The sequence below is a fragment of the Dermacentor andersoni genome, chromosome 3 (genome assembly GCF_023375885.2).
Source record: "Dermacentor andersoni chromosome 3, qqDerAnde1_hic_scaffold, whole genome shotgun sequence".
Classification (NCBI taxonomy): domain Eukaryota; kingdom Metazoa; phylum Arthropoda; class Arachnida; order Ixodida; family Ixodidae; genus Dermacentor; species Dermacentor andersoni.
In genome coordinates this window covers 138,936,422-138,964,091 of record NC_092816.1, presented here as the reverse complement: position 1 = coordinate 138,964,091, position 27,670 = coordinate 138,936,422, and the positions used below count along the sequence as shown (strand labels likewise).

General features: G+C 48.9%; 1 protein-coding gene across 1 annotated transcript; it reads right to left on the bottom strand.

The window, feature by feature from the left end:
• Positions 1–1,077: 1,077 nt before the first annotated feature.
• On the bottom strand, positions 1,078–26,968 carry LOC126525154 (uncharacterized). Its single transcript, XM_072286917.1, has 9 exons — positions 26,652–26,968; positions 25,860–26,093; positions 23,072–23,239; positions 20,501–20,717; positions 19,806–20,013; positions 16,032–16,214; positions 13,303–13,588; positions 3,812–4,177; positions 1,078–2,041 (listed from the first exon to the last, which is right to left on the bottom strand). The coding sequence occupies exons 2-9, from the start codon at positions 26,055–26,057 to the stop codon at positions 1,775–1,777; spliced, it is 1,893 nt and encodes a 630-aa protein (XP_072143018.1). The 5' UTR covers positions 26,058–26,093; positions 26,652–26,968; the 3' UTR covers positions 1,078–1,774.
• Between the last annotated feature and the right edge of the window lie 702 nt (positions 26,969–27,670).

Genomic DNA, 27,670 nt, shown 5'->3' with positions numbered 1-27,670 from the left:
TCTGCATCGACTGGATCCGTCCCTTCGACTTCGACCCCCATCTGGACTCTCTCGACTCGATACAACAGTACTTTGCCGACTGTTGTTTGGTGTCGCTGTCAAGATATTTTGCCTTCTGAGTCGGTATGGATGAGAGCGCGGCTCGCAGTCACTGCAGCGGCGAGGACACTATAGAACACTCACTTTGCCACTGTCCCCGATGCAGCGTGCGCCGGCTGTCGCTAGCGGCTGTGTTGGCACGCCTTGAGGACAGGCCACCTTCAGAACACACAGTCTTGAAACGCCGACATGGACTGCCGTCGTACCGAAAGTCGGTCAAGGCTTTGTTGACCTTTTTGCGTGGAAGTGGCCTATTAAAGAGAGACTATAATTATCCCATCCTTTTCTTTTCACGCCTTTCTCTTCTTTCCGTCTTTACTTCCCCTTTCTCTTCCCCTAGTGCAGGGTAGCAAACCGGAGGCTTTAACTCTGGTTAACCTCCCGGCCTTTCTGTCATTTGTATATATATCTCTCTCTCTCCTTTTCTCTCTCTTTCTCTCTCTCTATCTCTCTGTGCTCAGGAAGGACGCAGCGGTTCCTGCCCAATGGAAGCCACCACAGTTAGGACGCCTCAAGAGCAGAGCGAATATGATGAGCGACGAAAGGAACACCAACGTCAGTATGCACAACGGCGTCGTGTTCAGGCTCGGCAGGACCCAGTACAAGGCTAGGTCACATTGGTCTATTGGATCAGGTGATACCACAGCTTAGCTGGCCAACCACCTTCACAGCGTGAACTCACTCACGGTTCGCCTGAGGCACTGACTGCGATATATAGGTATAGTTCGGCACAGCACCTTTACCAAAGAGTCGAAATGGTGGTTTTCACCAAGTTCAAGTTTATTTTTGGCAACAAAGAGGCATACCATGTTAACGAGATGGGCCTAAAAGCAATGAATGCCCGAGAAGCCTTCAGACCCCTCGCTCCCGGTATCACAGATCTTAGTGCACCCCAAAAAGAAAAGATGGCATGATAAATAAACGATATGTCAAGCATCAACTTGTATGGTATTTATTCATTCGCATAGCTACATTCACTCGAAGGCGATAATGTGGCGGGGTACGGGGCGCAGGAGTCAGTTCTAACAAAAATACACAATGGAAAGAAGACACTTTCTGTTCGACAGTGAACAACGCAAAGGCGTTTCGCACATAAGCAACACATGCATATGAATAACCAGTATAAACGAACGCAATGCAATATCATACTGCATTAGCCTATACGTTTAAATTTCTTGTACAAAAATATTTGACATTATGAAGGAAACTTCAGTAGCAAGAATGGCTCATGCTATAACATTCATTTTCTTATGGAGAGATATGGTATAAGGCAATATGTTTTTTGAAACAACATGGACAATCTGGTTAACAAACAGCGTCATAACTAACTTTTGAGGGATTATTAGTGACGTCACGTATTGGATATAGATATTTCTTGACACCGTAATGATTTTTTCCCTTGGGATAATTGTATGTCACAATTAATACCTATGTATTATTAAAAAATTTTTTTAAAACTCATCCGCTTCAGATTATAGATAGCGAATATTTTGCATCATCCAAGCGGGGGCGCGAGCCACCTACGACAAAAAAGAAAAAGAAAAAGCCATAGTGACATCGGGAGGGGCAACGTCGCAGCGTCGCACCACCGTGTAAGACGGTCATGCCCACACTTAATAGTGCAGTTACTGCGCATTCTCTTAAAGATACCGTAGGGAGCGTGTATACAGTAGCTTCACGTGACGCAAAACAAGAGCCAAAGACGTGCACGGGCACGCGCCTTGCTGGTGGTGCCGGCGTTGCGACGGAAGCCGGTGATGATGGTGACTATGTAGGGCTGCTGGTCGGTGGGCAGGTTCTGTTGCAGGTCGGTCACCGTGTTGTAGACTTCGTCCCGCTGGTCTGCTCGGCGAGCCCACAGCAGCACGGCGCCGTACAGAAGCCACAGGGCCAGCACGCAGCTGCTGACCAGCAGGTGGCGCTCGCGGACACCGCGCGACACCTGCGCACGAGTGAAGACGATATCATCCGGTAAGTGGTGCCAGTCACTGCACCGCGAGTGTCCGCCAATCGAAACATTGTCACGCCTCTTGTTTTACGCTATGCGAACTGTACGAGAAATGACTATAACGAGAAGAGAGAACTCCAGGAACTAAAGAATATATTTAGCAACCCGGCAGCGCTCTTACATACAGACAATAAGGCAAGTAACGCACACATATACACAAAGTTTTGCACTTGTATACCTCGACCTAGTTTGACAGTTTGTGATGGATTATGTCCGCGCTCTTGCTCGCTCCCTATAATGGCATCAGCAATCTTGTAAGCACATACAAAAGGTCCCCATACACAAGGCAACGGCGCGTGCTAAGCCTTTCACTACACCAATTTCAAGAGACTAGACAATTTAGTGATGACAGCATACCTTAACGAAATCATTTGTTTTTGTGGCAACGGTCCGATGCACTCGAATATCTCTTGAGTGGCCCTAAACACAGCAACGCAGTTATTAGCCTAGACCAGCACACGTATTATTTGAGGAGTTCCTCGACATCTCTTCCGCAAGACGAGGCCGTCCTAATGGAGAAAGTCGTATATAAACGTAGAGCTTTACTTCTTCGCTTAGCTTTTGCCAGATGCGCGGCAGCGCCGACGATTACATGACGTCCCCTATACCACCGGGTTCCTTGCGAAGTCAAAGGTTCCTTGTTTAAGCAAAAGAAGCCTAAGACTTTTCAAATGTCGCCTATAGTGAGCAACTGTCATCTACCAGTAATTTCCCTGTCTGTGACCTTACATATTATTTTTAGGGAAATTCGAAAGTGCCCGTCGCCACTTTTTAACTCTAACAAACATTGTGCTTTTGAAGAAAGAAGCCGTAAAACAATATATCTGCTCACTTATATATGCCTCGACGTTTTGCTGTTTCTTACTATTTCCCTTTTGGCACCGCGGTTCTCTGCTCATACAAGTATTCAGCATGTCGAAAATGAAAAATGGCGTAGATTCTTTTTATTCAACCATCTCAACTCGACCAGAGTTTTTAGGGTTTGATTGAAATCACACATATCATTTTGAAATAACGAACACTGGTGTGTGCTAGCTACGTTAGGGAATTTCTCGACTATATATATTCCACCATGTTTTGCTTGGTTCACTTTGATGAGATGGATCATTGTTAACATACCTCTGATTCATCTCCCAATAAGGAAATGTGGAGTTGTTTACGTCAGTGACGCGTTCTAACAAGCCGCACATCACCACTCACCATGTAATTCCATTACATTCTCCATGCCATCCGTAGCACAACTAGTACAGGGCTATACTCGCCGTTAGACGTGTCTGTAGCCTCTAGTTCTGTCGCTCCTACGACGTACTACAACGCCCAAACATTCAGTCAATCGCGCGCGATTTTACTTAGACCTAATCGATATCACGTATTACCAATTGTCATATAGACTTCTTCCAATCGAGTGCACAACTAATTCTTCTTGAACATAAGATGCGTTCAACGGGTGTGGAAAACATAATAGAAAGGCGAGCGAATTGTGTGTTGTCCTTCTATTCTGTTGTCCGCGTTGGTTAGGCGCATCTCGCTTTCACTATACTCAACTTGCCCATCTAGCTGTACTGGCCGTGCTTCCCGCTTGATTAGGTCATCTGCAGTTCGAGCCGAGATGAAACGGTGTTCTTAAGCGAAATCTCGTGATTTAAGAGGACGACACGCGACACGATGCAACACATCGGCCAGAAGGATGTTTCCGCAGCCCACCTTCCTCCAGGATATCTCGTTCGGCGCCACCCAGTGGGCGCCGGAGAACCACGACAGGTGCGAGCAGCGGCAGTGCAGCGTCTCCAACGACGAGTCGAGAACCGCAGCGCAGCCTCGTCCCGACCACGCGGGTCGCCGCCAGCTGCGGCAAGCCACCAGCGCGGTCCACAGCCGATAGCGGACGCGACGCGGGTCGGCGGGCCGCAGGGCGCCCACCCCCCACTCCAGCTTCAGGCGAACGGCCACGAACAGCGGGCGACCGCCCAGAGCCACCCGCGGCACCAGCGTGCGGTTGGAGCGCCACTCGGGACCGGGGCTGCGCAGGAGCTCGGCCTCCGTGGGCTCGCGACCAGCGCTGAACGTCACCTGCGCGTGAGCGGCGCTCAAGTGTAAATCCACTTGCAAACTGGGGTGCCATGCGGGAAGCACCTGAGTTTGGCAAAATTCGGGCTGTCCGCGAGCTCTGGTGAGGCCCTCAGATGAGTGAGTTAATGGTATGAAAACAAAATTTAACCGTCCATGCACCTCCAGTTTCATTGGCTTATCTCGTTTTGCTCTTGGGTTATCATCACTTGGGCGTTACCTCATGAGCGGCGGATAAAGAAGGGGTCACGTGGCCAAACCAGCACCTCCTTTCATTCGTTTGTCTTTCCATCCAACGTATTATACCTATGCAAGTAAGTTATAGAAAAATCGTTTTCTTTTAACATATTCGAAAGAAGGAAAGGGTTTGCGTGAGAATGCGCCACGCCTGGACTGTTCGCATTCGTTGATGGAAAGACGGATAATGTCCGAAAGAGGAGACACGTCCGTGACGCGCCCCAGAAAGGCGTAGCAAGTGGTACGCGCCGAGTGGGTAGATAGATGGCGGGACAGTCACGGTATTGCGATATTGCGTTGATAACCATAAGCGGTGCTGCCGCGTAACATTACCCATGCAGTCTTCTGTGTTTTAAGCGGGGAAGCGGCGTGCGCAGGGTGCACTGCGTGTTGACATACGTGGCGCAATGCTTTATGTCGACATTGTAATTGTATGCTGCTTTCGCGCGTTCCGCGCAGTCTTTGTTCCTGAATGGCTATGCGCGCTGCCAAGTTGAAGTCCCAATGTGACAATGAAGTCACCCCAACTAGTCCCTGTCGCAGCTTTGCCATCTTGGTTCAGTGACTGCCATTGAGCAAACTCAGGCGAGCGACAAACTGGGGCATCCTGCACAGCACCCCAGAGCTCTTCAATCCTGCCCGCTGCGAATATCCCCATATAGCTGTGCCGAATCCACAAAGCTTTTCCTTCGTAAGTTTTTTTTTTTTTTTGCCGTTAGCCAGACACCTTATTTGATATGTCTAATGTCGTGATTGGCTAGCACCTGCCCTACTAGTGGTTCCAACACAAGAACTTCCTGTGAATAAGGGCCCCTAACTTTCGAAATCCGGATATTCTGAATTCTCGAACGGCAACAACGATATGCTGAGTGTAGCCTTCAGCTATGTACAATAACTATCGAACGTCACATTGCCAAGCACTAGGACATGGAAAAGAAAAAAAAAACTGAAAAGACAGGAGACAGAGTAGATGCAGAACGTGCTTTAAGCGATACAAAAGAAACAATTTATACACCCTTTTCAGTCGTCCTTTCCATTTTAAGCACCACTTAGGCGTCGACAAGCGACGAGAGGCAGAAGGGAAGTGTCTTTTGCCGCTCATGCATGCACTGATGGCACGTCAGTCAATTAAAATAGAAGGTTTCCATCAGAAGCACGTCTGGAATTCTAAATAGAGTTCTTCATCATCTTTGAAGATAATTATCCCTGCAATGCTAGCCGTTTTCGGAACCGAAATAACTCTATGAGTTTAGCGGGTGTTACGTTTCGCCTACGACGCGCGGTACAGCCGGCGCGGATGCGACGGACGCCGGGGCTTCGTTCGAAGCGGCGGACATTTTGGCCCGTTCAGGGCCGCCGATACGCCTCCCCGTCAAGCGCGTTCAGGCATGTTTCAATGCCACGTGTCTTCGTGTGCGCGTGTGTGTGTGTGTGTGTGCATGTTGGTGCCCACGCTTGTCAAGGCGCGGCAGCCGGGGAGAGGAGCTCCCCAAGTGTGAAGCGAGGAGGTCTGACCGGCGCCGGCCCGGCGGATGCGTCACCTTCTAGTCTCGACGTGCCCGAGCGCCGCCTTCACGTGGTCTCATCCAGAGACGTTCCTTCTTGCCCGCGACTGCGAGAGTATAAAAGCAGCTGCCCCCGGACGCCAAGAGAGAGGCTCCGATTTCATCCGTTGAGTTACGTGCTCTCCCGTCTCTCCACTTCGGTCGACCTGACCGCCCGCTCTTTTGCGATGCTAGAATAAACAAGTTGTTCTGTTACCAGTCGACTCATGCTTTGCCGGGACCTTCGGATGCTTCCAGTTGTGCCCCAGGCCGCCAGGCCAACGCTACCCTTGGGGCTTGCGACCCAGTTGCAACAACTCGTGCCAACGGTCCGATTGCAACAACGGGCGTCAGCGCTGAGATTCCAACAACTGGCTGCCAGCGGTGAGATCGCGACAACGGAGGCCAGCAGCGAAGATATGCGGTTGACTGTATGCTGAGCAGCACAACGACCATCCGGGAGCAGTGCAACGAGCCCTGTGTGATGACTGGTTGCCTGCAGCGGAACGACTGCGCTGAATTCTTGGCTGCGAGGTTTGGTGAGTGCGGGACTTTCTTCTTCTGAGCTTTGCCAGGCTTTTGTTAGTGTCAGAAACAGAGCTGGTAATTGTGGTTGTCGTTGCTGCCGGGTTAGTTTGCGGCAAGACAATAGTAGGCAGTGGAGAAAGCAGCATTCAGAGCAGCCATGGATTGGAAGTCGTTGCGCAAACCGAAATTGCTGGAGCTTGCAAGAGAGTTGGGTCTGGATGTCTCAGACAAACTCAGAAAACCAGAACTGCTAAGGGCTATTCTTGAGTTAGAAGCTGAGGATGACGAGCTGTCGGAATGCCTTGAGACCATTGAGGAGAGGAAGACTCAAAAAGAGGAAAAAAAGAAACAGGAGCGCGAACTTAAAGAGCAAAAAGAGAAACAGGAGCGCGAACTTAAAGAGCAGAAAGATGAGCGCGAACGAAAAGAACAAAAAGAAAAAGAAGAGCGCGACCGTCAACACGCTTTGGAAATGAAGCGTCTCGAGGTAGAGATGGAACGCGCTCGTAATGGAAGTCAGGCACACGGTGCAGGAGAATGAGTATCGTTCAAAATGACTGACCTGATGCGGCCGTTTAAGCTTGGAGAGGACATTGGTTTGTTCCTGGTTAACTTTGAGCGAACGTGCGAGAAGCAGGGGTTCTCTCGGGAAACGTGGCCACAGCGCTTGCTCACTTTGTTACCCGGCGAGGCGGCCGACGTAGTAGCTCGCTTGAAAAGAGAGGAGGCAGAGGATTTCGACCAAGTGAAATCGAGTCTGCTAAAGAAGTACAGGCTGTCAGCGGAGGCGTTTCGTCGGAAGTTTTGGGAAAATGAGAAAGGCAGAAGTGAGTCATATACAGAGTTTGCCTACAGGCTAATGTCAAACATGCAGGAGTGGCTCAAAGAAGAGAAAGCGTTTGGTGACCACGAGAAAGTTCTGCAGTGTTTCGGGCTGGAACAGTTTTATAGTCGGTTACCTGAGAACGTGCGGTACTGGGTCTTGGATAGGCCAGACGTTAGTACGGGTGCTAAAGCCGCTGAGCTAGCCAAGGAGTTTGTGACGCGTCGGGCTCGCGGAGCTAAGGACGGTCAAAAGGGTGAATTTGGCTCCAAGTTTGAGAGGCCGAAGTTCACGCCCATGAGAGCAAAGGGGGACACACGTAGTTCGGATGCGAGTGAAAGCAATCCGACCGAACGTAAGGAGATGGCGGCAACCGAAGCCGAACGCAGAAAGCGGTTCGAGACGAGGCAAGCGCGCGTTTGTTATACGTGCCAGAAGCCGGGTAACTTTTCGGTGCAGTGCCCAGAAACAAAAACAAAAGTCGTGTTTTTGTCATTATGCAGCACTGACGAGAACATGAAGCTTCTCGAGCCTTACATGCGAGACCTCCTCGTGAACGGGAAAGAGTGCCGAGTGCTTCGCGATTCCGCAGCTACAATGGATGTAGTTCACCCCTCTTACGTAGGACCCGATATGTTCACGGGCGAGTGCGCATGGATCAAGCAAGCCGTGGAAGCTCATAGTGTGTGTCTGCCCGTAGCAACAGTGCTTATTGAAGGACCTTTCGGAGCGCTTGAGACGGAGGCCGCAGTGTCATCTATGCTGCCCCCCCCAGTACCCGTACCTATTTTCGAACAGGTCCGATCACCTCCTGCGCGAGAAGGCGCTTTTGTTTGGTGAGGCTAGCGTTCAGGCCTTAACCAGATCGAAGGTTCGGGAGCTCGCTGCAAAGGCGGTAGTTGCGGGGCCGACGTTGTCGAACAATGAGAAAGGGTCAGAGGTGCAGCAAGCTGATATTCAGAGCACGCCCGAACTGAATAAAATTGAGCCTGTAGCGTTAAAGGCACCAGATACTGGAGAGGAAATGCCCGACACGGGAAAGTTAGAAGAGCTATCTGCAGATTTGCTCATCGCGCCTACGTCAGACGGACTTAATAGGTTGCTAAAAGTCAGCCGGGCGGCTTTGATAGCCGAGCAAAAGAAGGATGGCAGCCTAGAAAACATACGCTGCATTGTCAAGGAAGGTATCGCCAAGAAAAATGCTCGCTTTGTGGAAAGAGGTGGGGTCCTGTACCGGAAGTATCTAGACCGCAGGGGAGTGGAGTTCGATCAGCTGATCGTGCCTCAGTGCTACCGTCAGGATCTGTTGTGCTTGTCGCATGGGGGTTCGTGGTCCAGACACCTAGGAGTTAAGAAAACTAAGGACCGTCTCTTGCAAGAGTACTATTGGCCAGGGTGTTTTCGGGACGCAGACCACTTTGTGAAGACACGCGACACCTGTCAGCGGGTGGGCAAACCAGGGGACAAATCGAGGGCGCCGTTGAAGTTGGTACCTATCATTACAGAGCCTTTCAGACGGCTCGTTATTGATACAGTTGGACCTCTGCCGGTAACAGCCACGGGGTACAGACACATTTTGACTGTGATCTGCCCAGCGACAAAGTTCCCTGAAGCAGTGCCGCTTAAAGAACTCAGCTCAGTTGAGATAGTCAATGCACTACTGTCCATATTTGCGTGAGTTGGTTTTCCTGCGGAAATCCAGTCAGATCAGGGCACAGTGTTTACGAGCGCTTTGACGACAGCCTTTCTCGAAAGGTGCGGGGTAAAGCTGTTACACAGCTCAGTGTACCACCCACAGTCGAATTCCGTTGAGAAGCTCCACTCCGTCATGAAGCGCGTGTTGAGAGCATTGTGTTTTGAACAACAAACTGACTGGGAGCTGTGTCTGCCTGGGGTGATGTTTGCATTAAGGACCGCGCCGCATGCGGCTACGGGGTTTTCGCCAGCTGAGCTGGTGTACGGTCGCTCGCTGCGATCTCCGCTTCGCATGCTTCGAGACGGATCACTGCCCTCTCCAATGGCTGCAGACCATCTCTTCCACAAATGGCCGCCTCCTGCGCTGGAGCCTCGCTTTGCAACAATATTCCTTTGAGGTGCGTTACAAAAAGGGGAGTCTCAATTAACGGTAACGCCGATGGCTTAAGTCGAAGCCCCTAACGTAGGAATCAGCCTCAGAGTTGTTTGTTACTGATGTTTTTCTTCCTGAGGCAGGATTTTTAACATATTGCTTTTGTTTAGTGTTTCAAAGTGATGACGTGCTTTCTAGTGCAATTTTCCAATTTGTGGACGCGTTCTGAGTCTGCTATACTACTGTAAGGAACTAGGCAGTGGTATAAAAGGGGAAAGAGCCTGGCAGGACTTGGTGAGGGTTGTTTCGTGCTTGCTGACTGAGCGGTTGAGTTTCGGCGTAGTTCTAACGCTTGCTGGGAACGAGAGAAAAATGGCAACTCTCCCGAAGTCACTTTGCAGTGTCCTGTGTGAACCTGAACGTGAGAACGAGGCCTTCTCGGTGCGCTGCGCTCAAGAAACGCCGAAGGACGCCCGACTTCGGTTATGAGCATCATCGAGCGACATCCCTCCGGACAGCGGATGCAGTCCCCTGACCATCGGGATCTCCTTCCCCCGGCGGGGCGGTCTGTTACGTTTCGCCTACGACGCGCGGTATAGCCGGCGCGGATGCAACGGACGCCGGGGCTTCGTTCAAAGCGGCGGACATTTTGGCCCGTTCAGCGCCGCCGATACGCCTCCCCGTCAAGCGCGTCCAGGCATGTTTCAATGCCACGTGTCTTCGTGTGCGCGTGTCTGTGTGTGTGCATGTTGGTGCCCACGCTTGTCAAGGCGCGGCAGCCGGGGAGAAGAGCTCCCCAAGTGTGAAGCGAGGAGGTCTGACAGGCGCCGGCCCGGCGGATGCGTCACCTTCTAGTCTCGACGTGCCCGAGCGCCGCCGTCACGTGGTCTCATCCAGAGACGTTCCTTCTTGCCCGCGACTGCGGGAGTATAAAAGCAGCTGCCCCCGGACGCCAAGAGAGAGGCTCCGATTTCATCCGTTGAGTTACGTGCTCTCCCGTCTCTCCACTTCGGTCGACCTGACCGCCCGCTCTTTTGCGATGCTAGAATAAACAAGTTGTTCTGTTACCAGTCGACTCATGCTTTGCCGGGACCTTCGGATGCTTCCAGTTGTGCCCCAGGCCACCAGGCCAACGCTACCCTTGGGGCTTGCGACCCAGTTGCAACAACTCGTGCCAGCGGTCCGATTGCAACAACGGGCGTCAGCGCTGAGATTCCAACACGGGCAAAAAACAGAGCGACAGGTCGCGGTGCTGCCTCATAAACCTGCCCGAGCATATTTTCGACACACATTTTTTTTTTTGCAGCTAATCAAACCTCTAAAATAAAATTTTCGGCAAAATGCAGCATAAATTATTCGTGCGTGGGCTTGAGGCATGATGTGCATTTTGTTTATTTTAAGCATAACGGGCGTCTTGCATATTGGGCCCATAAAAAAAAAAAAAACGCATGTATTTCTCGACAAAGCCCACTTCAAAGGTACCAGACCGGAAGCGTCTTGGAACAGCAAATAAAGCACAGCGATCACGATGCGAAAGTGCTGACATCTGTGAGAGTTTCCCACTTTTTCAGTACTGCATTGCAGAATGTGCGCGTTGGTGGCCCCAGTAGATTGGCTGTCGACTGCTATTAGTGCATAGTCACTGGGCCTTAAAAGCGGTTTGATTTCCATTTAGCAGATGGCGCCAAATCCTTAGCAGCACTGGTGATTCGTTGACACTGCGGTTCATTACAAAGAACTAATTCTTCATTTCACGATTAATTTACTACTGCGCTCGAGTATGGCACGCGATGACGGTGGCGAGCGGACGCCAAATAGGTGGTGTCCAAAATCCAACACCTGCGACGTGTTTCCAGATCCCAAAACTGTTTCCAAAGTGTGCAACCAGCATAAGCATAGCCTTCAAAGTCTGCACCTGTTTATGCAGAGGGCGCCTCCACTGCGGCGTGGACTAATGAAGCTGTGCAGGGTGATAGGAGCTGGACAAGTTTGGAAGTGAGAGAGGCTCACACTAAAATTGATTATAAAGAGCGACTAACGAATATGGAAGAAAGTAAATGGGCTGGGAGCGTTTTCAGGTATTTGTGCAGGAAAAAAATTGATTCACAGTGAAGGAAAAGAATAGGAAGCTTACCAGCAAGTATACAACCGGTATGGTGAGAAACATAGCAACAAAGAACGTCAAACACAAAGTGAGGGAAGCTGAGACAATGTCAGTGGTGGCGGCAATGGAAAACAAACCTGCTATGATTAACTACCTCAAAGGAAAAAACGAATTCAGGAAAGAAACATTTTATGATAAGTCAAAGGGAAGTCTTTACCTTTCGAGCGAAATCAGGATGCCTTAGAACGCGTTGTTAAAAGCGAGGTACACGAAGGACGAAGAAGCAGGTGCTTGCTGCGGTAAAGCTAGGGCAACGATGGAACACGTTTTATTAAAATGTGAAGACATCTACCCAGCTGCCGGCTTAGGCTCCTCTGGCCTCCTTGGTGCCCTTGGGTTCAAGGATAGCACGTGGAAAACATCCATGTCCACTATAGAGATTAGTAAGAGGCGATTGGAGGTTTGGTGGCATAAAGGTAGGGAGGCCATAAACAACGGAGGCGCAGAAAAACAGAGTTCCCAGGAATTGTTTAAGAAGTTTGATGCTATGAATTCTTTGTGTTTGTGTGTTTTCTCAAAAATATAGGTAACATTAGGCAAACTAAGAACAAGAGCTTAATGGCACAGCTCACCACCCAGTCTCAAAGGGGACGTTTATAGCATCCATCTATCCATCCGTCCGGATTTGGACGCCGAGCGGGCGATGCGGCGCGGGGTGAACATTCATAACGGCATTCGCCCTTACTGATGTCTAAGGAGGCTCCAAAGAATTGCTCAGAAAGCGTATAGATGAAGCAAAGCCCCACTGTCGCATTCATGTACACACAGGTTATGGCTACAATGCCAAAACATTGGTTGAATCAATTTACCACCCGTGGAGCATGTATCGTGACCATGCCATGCAACGTCTCCTCAGCATGCTAAGCTACGCTGAGTGGACGACCAAGCGCGGATGAACACACTTTGAGCTGCTGAACACATTATTGTTGCAGCATGCTAACGATGCAAGGTTTACCTCGATAGAAATGGACATGAAATTAGACAGACATGTTCCAGAGCGTAAGAAAAATTAAAGGAGGCGCAGAAGCAATAAAAACGAGATAAAAGGTATGACGCTGGAGCGTTGGACTAGTTGTCTAAATTCCAGCTAGCCCAACTCTCTGCCTTGAATGCAGTTGAAATTAGCGCTACGTGTGACCCCGTGTTTCCATTTTGTCCTCGTTTTTCGTGGAATACATACACCAAGCCATGCATTACCAGCTCCCCGAACAGCTACGCTTGTGAGCACACAAGCCTCGCTACAAAAGACCACATACGAAAGACATTTAGCACCCAAGGTGCTAGCAGGACAGCGCAGTACAGAGAGCCCATGGTGGGCGCGACAAGTGTTGCGTAGTTCGCCTAGCCATGAAATAAAAGTTGCGGAATAAGTACCAAGAACTTTCAGAGCTTATGAAAAATGAACCCTTAGAAGAAGACAGAAAGAAAGTCTGTGACAGGTGGTCGGAAGCAGAAACAAAATCTGTGACAGGTGGTTGGACGCGTGTGCCATGTTTTGGGCGATTCAGTTTGTCACTGTGGGACTGTCTCGGTGTGTTTTTTTTTTTCAACGCAGTAAAATGAGTTCTAGAACAGCGTCATTCCGGCACTGCGGTCTTTTCTGTCTTCTCCGAAGGTGTTTCTTTTTTTTCTTTCCCTAAGCACATGTCAATGTCTCAGATATCCAGTTCGAAATTCCCGAGTTTTCTGCGTTAAATACTTAAATGCGCCATAACGCTACGAAATTGCAAGTGCAGTTCGCATTTCCTCTTCCTTCAAGCGCACCTGCAGCAGATCTATGGGCCTCTCCGGCTCCAAATGGACAAGCAGGTCGAATCCCGCCGCGGCTGCCGGCACGTCCAACTTGTGCAGCGTGACGAAGCCGCGACTGGCGTACGCGCGGTTATTTGCGGCCAGCGGTGAGTCGGGTCGCCGCTTCCGCAGGAACAGCTCGACCATTACCGACGCCTGATCCGCCGAGTGGCCGTCAGCCCGCTTGACCATCACGAACTGCGTGTTCAGCAGCGAGTCGTCCGCGCACGGGAACGGACTCACGTCCATCACGAGGCACCTGCATGAGGAAAATAGACACCTGTATGAGAATCCCGCTCGTTAAGCTGCCACACGAAGCATGTCTTGGTCTTTCTGGCACAAACTAACACTGAAGAAAAGGTTTGCTAGAGCAAAGAAATTACTCATCTCACGATGACTGTCGATGTTAATACGATTAGTATACGAGCAATGCATCGGTAAACCATGCTGCCAAAGACACCTTTATCTATAATCTGTGACGGGAAAGTAAGCCATGAACGTTAATCACATTAACATCCGCATGCGCCACAGCGCCACGGCAGGCCACAAAGCGTACACCTTTAGACGCCACAAGGAAAGCTTCACGAAAAGTGCTTGTGACAGGCCAGTCAGTTTTCTCCCGCTGGCATTGTAGAATTAGGGCTCAGCATATGTCCGACTTGGAACGAACTACGGCACGATTGCATCGGCGTCCATTTCTGGCGGTAACATTTATTTATTGTCAGCTAGAACGGCGGGCGTTCTCACTTTTCTCAGTCGGACATGAACCTGTGGAATGCTCTCGCAGCGATTGAAGAGTGCCATGAAAGAGGTCAGACATTGGAAGACCTCGAAATCTCTGAAGTATCCAAAAGAAGCCAATAGAATTAAAAGGAAAATGACTTGAGAATGCTGTCGGTGTGAGTGAGAAGCTGTCTGCTGCTTTCTTAAGCTAGTTTAACAAAAAAGAGCGCATGAGTGCGGCAAAGCCCATAATGTTTTCAACCTGAGTGCTGCAAAATTGACAGTGCAGTCTTCAATTACTGAAATCAAAACGGAATCTGTCACACGTATTCTACGTAATCATTTCAGTGTCTTCTCTGCCGTATTTCGCCTTGGGCCGGGAAAAATTGAGATGGCTTTGGAAGTGCCTTTTAGCAGAGTTATGCCACTGCTATATCAGTGGTAAGCGGTGAAACTCTTCATGAAATTTTGCTTCATTTTAATTGCAGCATAATTTTGCTTTATGACGCCTGCTATATATCCTTATCGGGCCGAAAATGATTACATCCAAGAGCCAGCTCCAGCCTCCTTCACATGACAGTAGATGTAGTACCCCGAGACCCGATGGAAACTCAGTGACCTAATTGCTCTTGAAATCTGCTCATATTCAAGTGGTATATTACTAATGTGAAAACCAATTTTGTTTTGCTTAGCTGTCATTGCTAAATGCCAGAAGCAGGACTTCATCATGCGTTAACAAAATAACCATCTCATGTTTGATATGGTAAAAACTACTTTAACTTGCATAAACACAGAGCTAAAGATGCGGCATCGTGTGGTGAGTTGTCATGTTTACGATGCGTCCTGGACATTAAAGTCATTTTGCCATATTCGAAACGCACTTCATGGTTGCTTTTCGTCGTCTGTAACGATAGAACGGCCTGTGTCAAGTCAGCGTCAATTTTCTTGAAAGCCATTGGCAATAAATATGAGCAAATTACTTTCATCCGTTTAGCATGCATCTAACATCATATCTGTGGTGAACACATTGCGTAATCAATTCCTAGTTAACTCTGACAAAGATTCAAAGTAATGTGCAATATATGTACAAGGGGTCTCAGCAATGGACACATGCGAAACCGACGTTGTTTTTGCGTTCCGACTTCGGCAACATACCAACAGAAACCACGAAGTACCTATGTATAGCATTAGTAGTCACTTCGAAGCTACTTCTTTATAAGTCCTATGTTATTCTGAAAATTCCATGCAACAATACTGGCGAAACTTGCAGAGGCAACTAAGCAGCGACGACGGCTGTACAAGAGAGCCCGAACAAGACCGAGTCTATATATTCACGAAAATGTTCGCACCCAGAGGCTGTTAGTTTTCCTTGTATAGCACATCAGCTGTAGGAGGTCAACATTCTTAATCAATACATTTTAAAGCGAAGCTTCCTTTGCCTCTTCCCCTCCTTTGGTTGTGCTGACTGCCGGCTTACAGAGTTTGCAACATCTTTAGTTAAATGGTATGTGCCGCTGTATAATGCCCGAGTAGGCAACTTCGGACACTGGGTATGTCCAGCTGGGCAATTTCCACTGGCTATGGGAACATAAATGGCCAATCTCCCAGATTGGGCATATGTCGCTGGGTGAGCAGGGGACCGAATGGACAAGCAGAACAAGAGGGAGGAACTCAAGAAGTTGGCATCAGAAGCAGCTGAGTGTGCAGCCGAGCTGCATAGAAGTGAAGAAGATGAAGACGAAGCGAGGACTTCATTAAACAACAAAGAAAGATTCGGTTATCATCCATTCACACCTAAGCTTCGGATCCACCGATTTTCTTTTTTATTATGACGACTGGGCTGATGTGGGATAAACATTCATGCTACAGGTCCACTTACATCTTTCTGCTAAGCTAGCGCCGTGTTTCCAGAAAATGAATATACAAACTGGATGCCTTAAGAACACTAAGTCATAATTCATGATCGAAGTGCAACCCACCTGGCAGCTGAGGCTGGCTCCAAGTTGACAACGCTTCCGTTGGGCAGCCCCAGTGTGGTGACGCGCTCGCGTGGTTGCGCACCGCGCACGCACACCCCGTAGCCGGACAGGTGCAGCGACAGCGAGTCCTGCACCGAGGACGCCAGGGTACGCTGCACTTCGTCCAGCGTCAACAGCAGAGCTCTGCGCGAGGTGTAAAAAGCGAGCGTTTCACGTTGCTTATACTGCGCAAGGTTATACTTGGGCAAGCTTACGGCCTCCTGACGAGGTTCAGGTCTAACCTCGCTTGCGTTGGTGTCCTAAGAATACTTTGTGGCGACGGGTGACAGTGCGAACCCGTAGGTGTCGACAGATCTCTGACGAGTGCAGAGAGGACAGGTCAGCGATGTCTCGGGCTAGCTTTTAATCTGCCGAACGCCAACCGGCGCTGGCGCGTGCCGAGCGCAGCACTCGCGCTGGTGAGGATGGGAGCGCCGGGTATTTTATTCGTGCGACGCCAATGCTGCTGCCGCTATACAACCTGTTCAGTGGCAATTGGCGCCAAAAAAAGGCATGTGCGCCAGAAGCGGAGAGGAGCACAGCGCTTGTGCTTTTTAGCACTAATTTCCCTCAACACTCAGGCGACACCAACTAACCCAACAGTTAATCCTTCGCCTAGGAATTTTCAGTCGTCAATGCTCCTTTACATTACATCAGGTAATCAGCTAGAATGTTTTTTGGTCAATATAGAAAATAAAGCTTAAAAATTGAGGATTTTATAACCATATCGATTATCGTCAGGTTGCAATGTGTAAGTCATTGAAAGCTCACAACACGAAGGCGTCATGCTCGATTGGCGGATTATTCTTCTATAGAGCAAACACGTGGCTATCGAATGCAGTTAATACATATTCACGCAGACATGTATAAACACCACACATATACATACAGAAAAAAACACCACGCCCACCCGCTTGAAAAAAGAAAAAGAGAAGTCGCAGTTTCGCCACAAAGAGAAGCATCGATTGCGATAGAAAATTAGTGCACAGCTATACGAAGTAAGGATAGTAGTTTTATCGGCCGTATACACTTGTAAACATAGGCATACTAACTAAATTATGGAGTCACGCACGCAAGCAAACATGAACAAATCTCACTCGATGACCGCGGAAACTCGCTGTGAAAACGTTGCAGTGAGGAAACGCGGCAGTAGCAGCGAGCGAACTCAGCATCGTGCTGCCGCTCGCATCAACGCGAACTGAGCCGCAAAAAGACAACGCAGCGCGGACTCTGTACCTGTCGCAGATTGCTTTCAAGAACGTGCCCCTCTTCCCTCCCCCCGCAACCTTGCGCGCTACGGAAGGCGGCGTGCTTCCTCCCCGCTTCCCGCCACTGCGTGCGCGAGATAGAGCCGCGATCGCTGGCTCACCCTCGCATGCTTTCCCTCGTACGTACAGCATATGGCGCACGACGACGATTTTATCACCCCTGGAATTTATACGGAACCTCACGGCAACGCCGATGGCAGAAATGCGCCTGGAGTGTCCGTATAATTGCTATCGCAATAAAACAACGACGATATGGACATGTGAGTAAACAGCAATAATACATAATACAGGGTGTCCCAGCGTCGTGCGTACGTACGTCGCGTACGTCGTGTTCTTAAACATGACGGGTCATTCTACACTAAGATAACCAAGTGTATATTATTCAGTCTAGTAGAGTTGTCGCCCGTAACTTTTTTGTTCCTTATTTTTTATTGATTAAGTGCAATTAGCGATTTTGTTAATTACTGCTCTGAATGACTTGCTGTCATTGAAGAACTTGTAGGAAATTGAAAGAAACTTAAACGTGGCATGTTTTCAGCCAGGTACCTTTTGCCCATTTGTTTTTCCCGAATAATCCTGCGAAAGATATCACGTGACTAACATTCAGGGCGCAACAAAAAGCAGCGCTCTCACACAACCTCCGTAGCAGTTAGCAAAAGTGCCGCTGTTCAGCACATAGCAACACTAATGCGTTGCACTGTCGCGGCGGAGGTGCGATAGTTCGCCTACTAATTCCTGTGCTTGTTTTGAGGGCACTCCTTTTTGATGCAGGTGGGCGGTTAGTCGCGTAATATCTTTATTATTCTGCAGGGGGGCGGGGCATTCTTTATCATACGGAAGAAACAAACGGGTAAAAAAAAAGTTCCTGACTGAAAAGATGCCAATTCTAAATTTCTCTCAATTTTCTACAATGTCTTCATTCGCAGCACGCCATTCAGAGAAGTAAACTAAAATTACGTAATTTGAATTAAATAATAAATTGAATGGCACCAACAACAAAAATACTGGCGGTTACTCTACTTCATTGTAAACAATATGCTCTTTGTTGTCTTCGTGTAGAATGACCAGTCTTTTTCAAAACGCCATGTATGACATCTGGAACACCCTTAATATAGTCGCCATGTCTTAAGATTACACAAAGGCACTAAACCTGCATAATTTTGGAGTTCAGTAAGTAGAAGAGTCAGAAAGATATTTCCAGTAGGTACTGCGACCAGAGGAGGCTAGCCGTACAGAAAACAATTCAATCACCGCTAAGAAATGGTGCAAGTGAATAATGAACCGGAATAAAATTCACAACGCTTTTCTTTTGTACTTGGTGTTTCCCATTTGCCGGTGATACGATCTCGATTGAGTGAGGTGGGTCTTCAACGCAAGAATCAGGAGATGGCGGTGAAGGAGGGCATCGTGATGATGAAAAAAAGCAGAATGTATTCACTTCATTGGTGCATGGTTGTGACTCTATCCGAGTCTCGAGCGGTTCTGTCAAACCTGGGGGCCAGGACGGCCCCCAGGACAGCCCAGGCCTGGCCTGGGCCAGGGCGGCACAGGCCAGGCCTTTAACCCCTCGCGTAAGGCCGGTACAATCGGTGGAGAGGTCCCCACGGAAAGGGTCATTCACTTCACGTGGTCTTGTGTCAGTCGAAGTCTGCTTGTGATTGCGCCCATGGAAGCATCAGTGCCTGCGTGAACAGCGCAGCTGGTGGCCCCTTGAAAAGTTGTGAAGTCGAAGACCTCCTCCCCTTCGTGCCCGCTGAGGGCGAGGCAGGGTCCATAGGGGTGCCGCTTTGTCGGAGATAAGGGCAATTACCTCGGTGCGGGAAAGCGAGCTTGAACGTTTCCCACACTTGAGAAGTCGAATTCCGGGCCCATCACAACACCGGTCATCTTCGCTAATAATATATCCAACGTCACGAATGCTTGTCATCTTTAACTCTTGCAAATAGTTGTTGCGCAAGAATATTTTAATGGCTGCGGATCCTGACTGACAGTGGGGAAACAATGTGTAGCCTTGCTACCACAGGTTTAGCAGCATTGCACAGCATTAAACGGATTATACAGCCACAAATAAAATGATGCGCGCAGACCGCAAGCCGCTACTGAAGTTCAGACAAATTGAGATACTGGAGGAACGGTCTGTCGTCCCATCAAAGAATACGAAGTTAAAACGTCATATGGTACCTATCACAGCATCAAATGCAGCTGCCTAAACGGCCGTCTGGCTTTACTTTTTACTTTTTTAAGTGCTTGGTTAGACCAGACTTTCACGCCGGGATTCACGGCACAGGAAGGTCAGGCGTGCACAAAGAAATATAACGAACGCCCTTCTACTTTTGTCCATGTTTTCACGCCTGGCCGATTTCTCACCCGTAAATTCCTATCAACTGACCCATTTCCCGTGGTTCCAATCTTCAATCGAGTACTTTCATATAGTGTGTAATCACATGCCGTCGTGTGGCTCCTTCACCTGGGCACAGTCCTGGACGAGCCGTGGTGGCACGACGAGGGATCTCGCACCGCGTTGCCGTGCAGCGTGGCCACGGCGCGCAGCAGCGCCACAGACGAGGCGAGCCTGGGCTGCTGAGGAACCGACAGCAGACTCCGCGAGCGCAGGGCGCCCGCCCAACGGGACGCCAGCCTGGTCACGCCCAGCTGCCCGCCGGAAGAAGACAGCCCTACGGTTGTAAGCGCAGGCAATGGTAGATGAATGAGTGAGTGAGTGAGTGAGTGAGTGAGTGACTGAGTGAGCATAAATCCATTCGTCTATCCAAACCATGGAGGAAGGAAGGAATTTTCGTTCCTCCATGGTCCAAACGCTCACGGACCTGCCACACTCGGTCGCCAAAGCTGCCCCATGAGGGAGAATGGCAGAATACTGATACACTCGCTCCACTTATTGCCAGTTCACCTTGCAAGTTTTCTGTGGTTAGGGGTATTCTGCACAGATAACGTAACAGGTTCGCAATGTTCTTTCTCGCCCGATCTGCTGCTTCTGGAGAGAGAGGCAGTGCTCTGAAAACACAAAGCGAGAGTACTGTAAGGATCGGCAGATATTGTGCGTGGGTCGGTGCCCGAGTTATCTCGTGAGTGGCAGTGCGAGGGTTAAAAGATGCCGCGATCCGCCGCTGCCCCGTTTCATGTACACGGTGTGCTTCAACGTGCCTGCGATTGCGAATCCCAGAGCGCGCAGTGCTTCGGCGCCGTGCTCCAGCTGCAGCGGCGTGTGCACCCTCGCCCTCTGGAGCAGCGGTAGAAGCAGCGCCGACGTCGAGTCCGGCGAGTGTCCGCAGGCGGCTGCGTAGCTCGCCGCTACCGCCACCAGAGAGAGCGTCGGGTGCACCGAACTGTCAACGGGCACGTCGCCTCCAGGGGTCGCCACCTGCAAGCGTTCCGTAAGATTGAGTACAACAGTACATAGGAACCGCGATTAAGAAGACGTATCATAGCATCAGCTTGTCTTGTCATAGGCATACGTTTCTGCGGGTGCTACAGGCGGGCGAGAAGTGAAATAACAAGGAGTCTATAAACTATACAAGTGCCACAAAGATGAATTCGACTTTGTAAGGAATGAACTGCGGTCGCACGTGAACAACAGATGAGCCGTGCTGAATATTAAGCTCAATGCCATGATATAAAATTATGTGTTTTTAATGAAAACAATGCTGATAATCCCGCTTATGCACACCAGAGAGGAGTAAGGCTACAACTTCGTCATAATGTTTTATGAAGTATGTTCTTGGTGCGTGTTTCGCATGATCGAAATCAAAGCACCGCAGCGAATAGATTAGACATATTAGCTATCATCATCATCATCATCATCATCATCATCCTAATCATCATCATCATCATCATCATCAGCCTGGCTACGCCTACTGCAGCGCAAAGGCCTCTCCCACACTTCTCCAACTACCCCGGTCATGTGCTAATTGTGGCCATGTTGTCGCTCATCATCATCATCATCATCATCATCAGCCTGGTTACGCCCACTGCAGGGCAAAGGCCTCTCCCATACTTCTCCAACTGCCCCGGTCATGTGCTAATTGTGGCCATGTTGACCCTCCAAACTTCCTAATCTCATCTGCCCACCTAACTTTCTGTCGCCCCCTGCTACGCTTCCCTTCCCTCGGAATCCAGTCCGTAACCCTTAATGACCATCGGTTATCTTCCCTCCTCATTACATGTCCTGCCCATGCCCATTTCTTTTTCTTGATTTCAACTAAGATGTCATTAACGCGCGTTTGTTCCCTCACCCAATCTGCTCTTTTCTTATCCCTTAATGTTACACCTATCATTCTTCTTTCCATAGCCCGTTGCGTCGTCCTCAATTTAAGTAGAACCCTTTTCGTAAGCCTCCAGGTTTCTGCCCCGTACGTGAGTACTGGTAAGACACAGCTGTTATAAACTTTTCTCTTGAGGGATAATGGCAACCTGCTGTTCATGATCTCAGAATGCCTGCCAAACGCACCCCACCCCATTCTTATTCTTCTGATTATTTCACTCTCATGATCCGGATCAGCAGTCACTACCTGTCCTAAGTAGATGTATTCCCTTACCACTTCCAGTGCCTCGCTACCTATCGTAAACTGCTGCTCCCTTCCGAGACTGTTAAACATTACCTTAGTTTTCTGCAGATTAATTTTTAGTCCCACCCTTCTGCTCTGCCTCTCCAGGTCAGTGAGCATGCATTGTAGTTGGTCCCCTGAGTTACTAAGCAAGGCAATATCATCAGCGAATCGCAAGTTACTAAGGTATTCTCCATTTACTCTTATCCCCAATTCTTCCCAATCCAGGTCTCTGAATACCTCCTGTAAACATGCTGTGAATAGCATTGGAGAGATCGTATCTCCCTGCCTGACGCCTTTCTTTATAGGGATTTTGTTGCTTTCTTTATGGAGGACTACAGTGGCTGTGGAGCCGCTATAGATATCTTTCAGTATTTTTACGTACGGCTCGTCTACACCCTGATTCCGCAATGCCTCCATGACTGCTGAGGTTTCGACTGAATCAAACGCTTTCTCATAATCAATGAAAGCTACATATAATGGTTGGTTATATTCCGCACATTTCTCTATCACCTGATTGATAGTGTGAATATGATCTATTGTTGAGTAGCCTTTACGGAATCCTGCCTGGTCCTTTGGTTGACGGAAGTCTAAGGTGTTCCTGATTCTATTTGCAATTACCTTAGTAAATACTTTGTAGGCAACGGACAGTAAGCTGATCGGTCTATAATTTTTCAAGTCTTTGGCGTCCCCTTTCTTATGGATTAGGATTATGTTAGCGTTCTTCCAAGATTCCGGTACGCTCGAGGTCATGAGGCATTTTGTATACAGGGTGGCCAGTTTTTCTAGAACGATCTGCCCACCGTCTTTCAACAAATCTGCTGTTACCTGATCCTCCCCAGCTGCCTTCCCCCCGTCGCTGCATACTTCTTAATCTCATCCGCCCACCTAACTTTCTGCCGCCCCCTGCTACGCTTCCCTTCTCTTGGAATCCAGTCCGTAACCCTTAATGACCATCGGTTATCTTCCCTGCTCATTGCATGTCCTGTCCATGCCCATTTCTTTTTCTTGATTTCAACTAATATGTCATTAACTCGCGTTTGTTCCCTCACCCAATCTGCTCTTTTCTTATCCCTTAACGTTACATCCATTATTCGATTAGCTATAGTGATGTGGCAAAAGGTATGCACATAAGTGGGTACGGTCACGTGGCACCAACTCCGTCACCTACCAGTTGTGCGAGTGGCTCGCAGTGGTGCGGCGGTGTCACCGTGACGTTCGTGGGCGGCGAATCGGCGCCGTGCACGTGCAGCCCCATGGCGTAAGCCTGCTCGGCGTCGCCCATGGGAAGTTTTACGCGGTACGCGCCAGGACCCGGAAGTACGTGCACAAGGCGACCCTGCGTAACACGGTGTAAATTCTTTATGGTACTGGCCTATTGTGTGTTTTTTTAATCTGAAGAAACATACGTGAGAGTAACTCTTGTTTAGCGTGACTAACAGCGACAGAACAAGGAATGTCACTGAAGCCAACGTATCGACAAGGGTACGTCTATTCGTCTGGGCAACAAATGGCCAGCAACCTAACATCAGTGTCGGGCAAGCAGCTGTTGTACTAACGAAGACGTCCCCTTCTCGAAACTTTGACTTCAATGACTTTCCTTGTACGATCACTTTTAACCACTTCAAGCCTCCGTATTACTGTGAATCTCTCTCTTGTTGTTTTGAACACGCGTTTAATGTGCCTCATAAGGATTGCACTTGTAAACAATACGTAACCTTACTTAAACAATATGTGTCTTTTCAAACTATTCTGACATACCCGAACACCGAAGTTGCTTAGCAGCAATATTAGTTCTGGAAGCCTTTGCCTTCGTCTTTATCGGGACCGCCTGTGTTGGAAAATGATCCTAACGCCACATACTACAGCATACGTACAACGCTACCAGCGGTACCTATTTGTTTGGAGAGGAAATAAGTGTTCGAGGAGTTCCTTTTGACAGCAGGTCAGGGTGATCCGTCTCTAAATCCCCTTTGAAACCCCTCTTATTATTATGGCTCTTCCCTGCACTCGGTGATATGTCAGCCTGGCGTGCGTGTGGTGCTTGTCCACAGTGTATTCCGTGCTGCTGGACCCTTTGGCGCCTCTTCATCATGTTTGTGACAGCTGCAAGAGAATTACCGCAGTTTCTGAACCAAACCCTGGAAAGACGATCATAAACTGAAGGGTGATTTTTCGAAACGAGCATCGCCTGTGTCCTTGACGTGTGACCTACACGGTGCGTAAACCCGGAGTGTGCAGCGTGTAGGCAGGATCACTGTGGCTCGTTTGAGCTTTCCGACGAAAAGCCCAAGCAACTTGTCATCATCATTGCACACGTTATCGTCGGTCCAGCTATCGCTCTTTTCAGTGTTGCCTATTGCTTTGATTCTGCTACCCGCTGTATTATTATTATTATTATTATTATTATTATTATTATCATTTGTGCACTGCACAAAGTACTTCCACGAATTGCATTGTGCGAAGCGCGCGAGCGAGCCTCCAACGCAAAATATTTTCTCGCAATGTCGCTCGAAGACCGAAACACTAAAGCGACAGCTAGCACATTACTGCGCCTGTAGTATAACACTCGTATAGGGTTAATTGCAGCAGTAGTTAAAGTAAGGCTGCATGAAACATTTCATGCTTTAAAATGTTCGGTGGGGGTCTAGTGGAAAATGCAAGAGAAATGCGTTAGACAGTACTTCGTGGACATACATACATACATACATACATACATACATATATATATACATACATACATACATACATACATATATATATATATATATATATATATATATATATATACATATATATATATATATATACATACATACATATATATATATATATATAGCAGAGAATGAAGACAAAAAAAGCATCGGGGAAATTAGCTGCAGTGGCCATTCAAATGCAGAAAATAACAAAGAAAAGGCAAATGAAAGTGGACTGAAAGATAACTTGTCGCCGGTGGGAGCCGAACTCACCACCTTCGCATTACGCGTGCGTTTCACTACCGATTTGCCACGGCGACGGCTATCAAACCATCCACTAACTTGGGTATTTACGTTTTACTAGATCTAGCCCTTAGCGCCTTAGCCAGCGCCGCTCAGAGCCATGGGGACCGGATATGAAACATCTTTTCTTTTTTTGCCCGATGGCGTCACGTAACTCGTTAACTCAGTAGAGCAAGCATGTGGCTAAAAAAGCCTTGTATGCTACCTAATAATAACATCGAGACTGCCAGATTAGAGACCCACGCTTATGAATGAACTAGAGAAGACGGGAACCGAGGGGCTCGATTTTGTTAATTATGACGATATAAAGCCAACAGACGATAAGGCCAGTGAAAGCATCGGGGAAATTAGTTGTGGTTGACATTCCAATGTATAAAACAAAAATAGAAAAGAAAAAAAACATCCACGGCCTAAATCAAAAATCCGATTCCAACAGTCACTACATTTGAGCTTTTTAAGTGCAAGAAACCTCATCATAATTGGTGCATACGTTGCCGAGAAAAAACAGGTTTCTCCTTTCTCATGTATTTAGATAGGAGTCCCCCAGCTAAAGCTTCCTATTGAGGTCTATTTAATGAATGACGACAAAGGAGGAACGCTTTGTATTATAATGGGACCAAGGCGTAGACTTATAAATTTTATGTACATTTTGGCGGTAAACCGACACTATTATAATATGCTTTCAGATCGGTGACGCCGCGCTGAAGTGCCGGCTTGAAGTTTTGGCGCGAAACCAATAAATCATTTTCCACGGTAGTAATCAACCTTTCTGCGCCGCATGAATTAAGGTATAACAAATCTCATTAATCTGAGCGACCGTTCAGCATCGCTTTGGCGAGCCGACGGTGGTTAAAACTATTCCAAAGCCTCCCACTGCGATGTGCGTCGTAGCTTTTATGACACCTTGTTACTGTTCGCAACGACCAGTCCCTCATCGCACATACGACTGCTCCTACGCACCTGGTAGGGACCGGCAGTGACATGATCACGCAGGTAGACGCGCAGTGGGACGCCCTCCTCTCCTCCCGTGCAGCCCACGAGGAAGCTCGTCTCCAGCACTGAGCCGTGAGTGGGCTGCACGATGCAGCGCATGGGCTCGGCAGCACCAGCGGTCGAAACCAGAGCTGACAGCAGCAGGAAGGCCGCCGCCCGCCGCATGCTCCTTCGATGGCGCTCAAGTGAGTACGGCTGCAGCTGTAGGCACCAGGCGGTTGGCCGAAATGACGAGACGGGGCTTCCACGAGCTATGGCACACTGTCATCGAAAACTCTCGGGTTATCGCTTCACTTTTGTTTACGCTAGTCATCATTACCTTCACGCCAACAGGTCAGCGAGCCGATGCCTAAGACTTCATGCGTATGTGTTCAGTCATTCTGCCTGGTCCTATATACGCAAACTCCAGGCTGTCCTTCCGTGCCGAAGTAAGCGCATCTAGCGGCCATTCTTGTACAACTTTCGTTACGTTTCGTCGATAAACGTACTGTTCTCCCCGCTATCCGAACGCCTTGCCTCCACGACACCCGGCCCGGCACCGTGCTTTGTAGGCCGTTAGGCGTCTACACCGACTTCATCGGCGACACCACAATACTCACAACCGTTTGGCGCACCCTGCATTTCCATTTCAGCCCTACTTTCCTATAGGCATTGTTACGTATGCATCATCGCATGAAGGATATACCGAATCGTGGTCACCAGCCTATAATCACACACACCAAAAAAGAAAAAAAAAAGACAGAAATGGCACACACTCACCGTTGCACCTAACAGCTTTTGTGTTAGATGTGATCACGCAGCTCTTGTGAAGAAGACGGGACCAATAGTACCCTGAAGGCGAGTATTCGTTGTGCTCCGGGTACTGCGTGCAAGCGCGTTCGTTCGGAGACTTCGTTCTTCTTCCTCTTCCTTCTCTTTCCAGGTCAGAACACCGCGCGCAAACGGCGCGCTCTCGAGTGTCGGCCGCGTGGTACACGCCCAGTGATGCCCCCGCCAAATAATAAATGAACTTTACCCTTAGACATAATATAGAGGCGAAATACGGATGCGTAAATGAGACCATTTTTCTTCTACGATGTCTTTTTTTCTTGCACCATTTTAATGCGACTGCATTATATGGCCCATGAAGCGGAAAATCCGACAGCGCGGCTGGAAATGCTACAGAAAGTCACGTGATCAAAGAGACGCGCTCCTGCCACTGCTCGCGCCTTCGTCTTCTTCCACAGCTGGCACCGATGCCGCTGATGGTGCCAGCGTTCACACATTGCTCCTCCCTCTGCGAAATCCCGTCCGCTCCGGGAGCCGACTTGATGTTAAGGTTATGCAAAACTTTTCAAGAACCTGGACGATAGGTCGATCAAGTACCTTACCGGGGAGGTTAACGCTATGTGGAGAGATTGGGTGGTTTCGGAGCAGTGGAAGACAGCTCTCATGGTGCTGATTCCCAAGGCTGGCAAAGTCCCGAGCATTGATAACTTAAGCCTTATTTCGCTCACTTCGTGTGTGGGCAAGGTGGCCGAGCATGCGGTGCTTAATCGGCTTACAAGGTACCTTGAGGAGAACGAGGTCTACCTCCACACTATGATTGGTTTTCGGGCCGGGCTGCCGACTCAAGACGCAATGAAGCTCATCAAGCATCAGGTCACTGACGGAGATAGAAGGGGCGTTAAGGCAATCCTAGGGCTGGACCTGGAGAAGGCTTTTGACAACGTTCGGCACTCCTATATTCTTAAATCCACTTCGGATCGCCTCGGCGCGCGCTTTCATGACTATGTCAG

What these genes read in the sequence shown, in the direction of transcription:
- LOC126525154 (XM_072286917.1), bottom strand. Translation starts at nt 26,057, where the DNA reads ATGCGGCGGGCGGCGGCCTTCCTGCTGCTGTCAGCTCTGGTTTCGACC. An exon ending in GCGAGCCACTCGCACAACTG is followed by an intron (nt 20,718 to 23,071) that starts GTAGGTGACGGA and finishes GAACGCTTGCAG; the next exon opens with GTGGCGACCCCTGGAGGCGA. An exon ending in GGCCCATAGATCTGCTGCAG is followed by an intron (nt 4,178 to 13,302) that starts GTGCGCTTGAAG and finishes GCTCACGCGCAG; the next exon opens with GTGACGTTCAGCGCTGGTCG.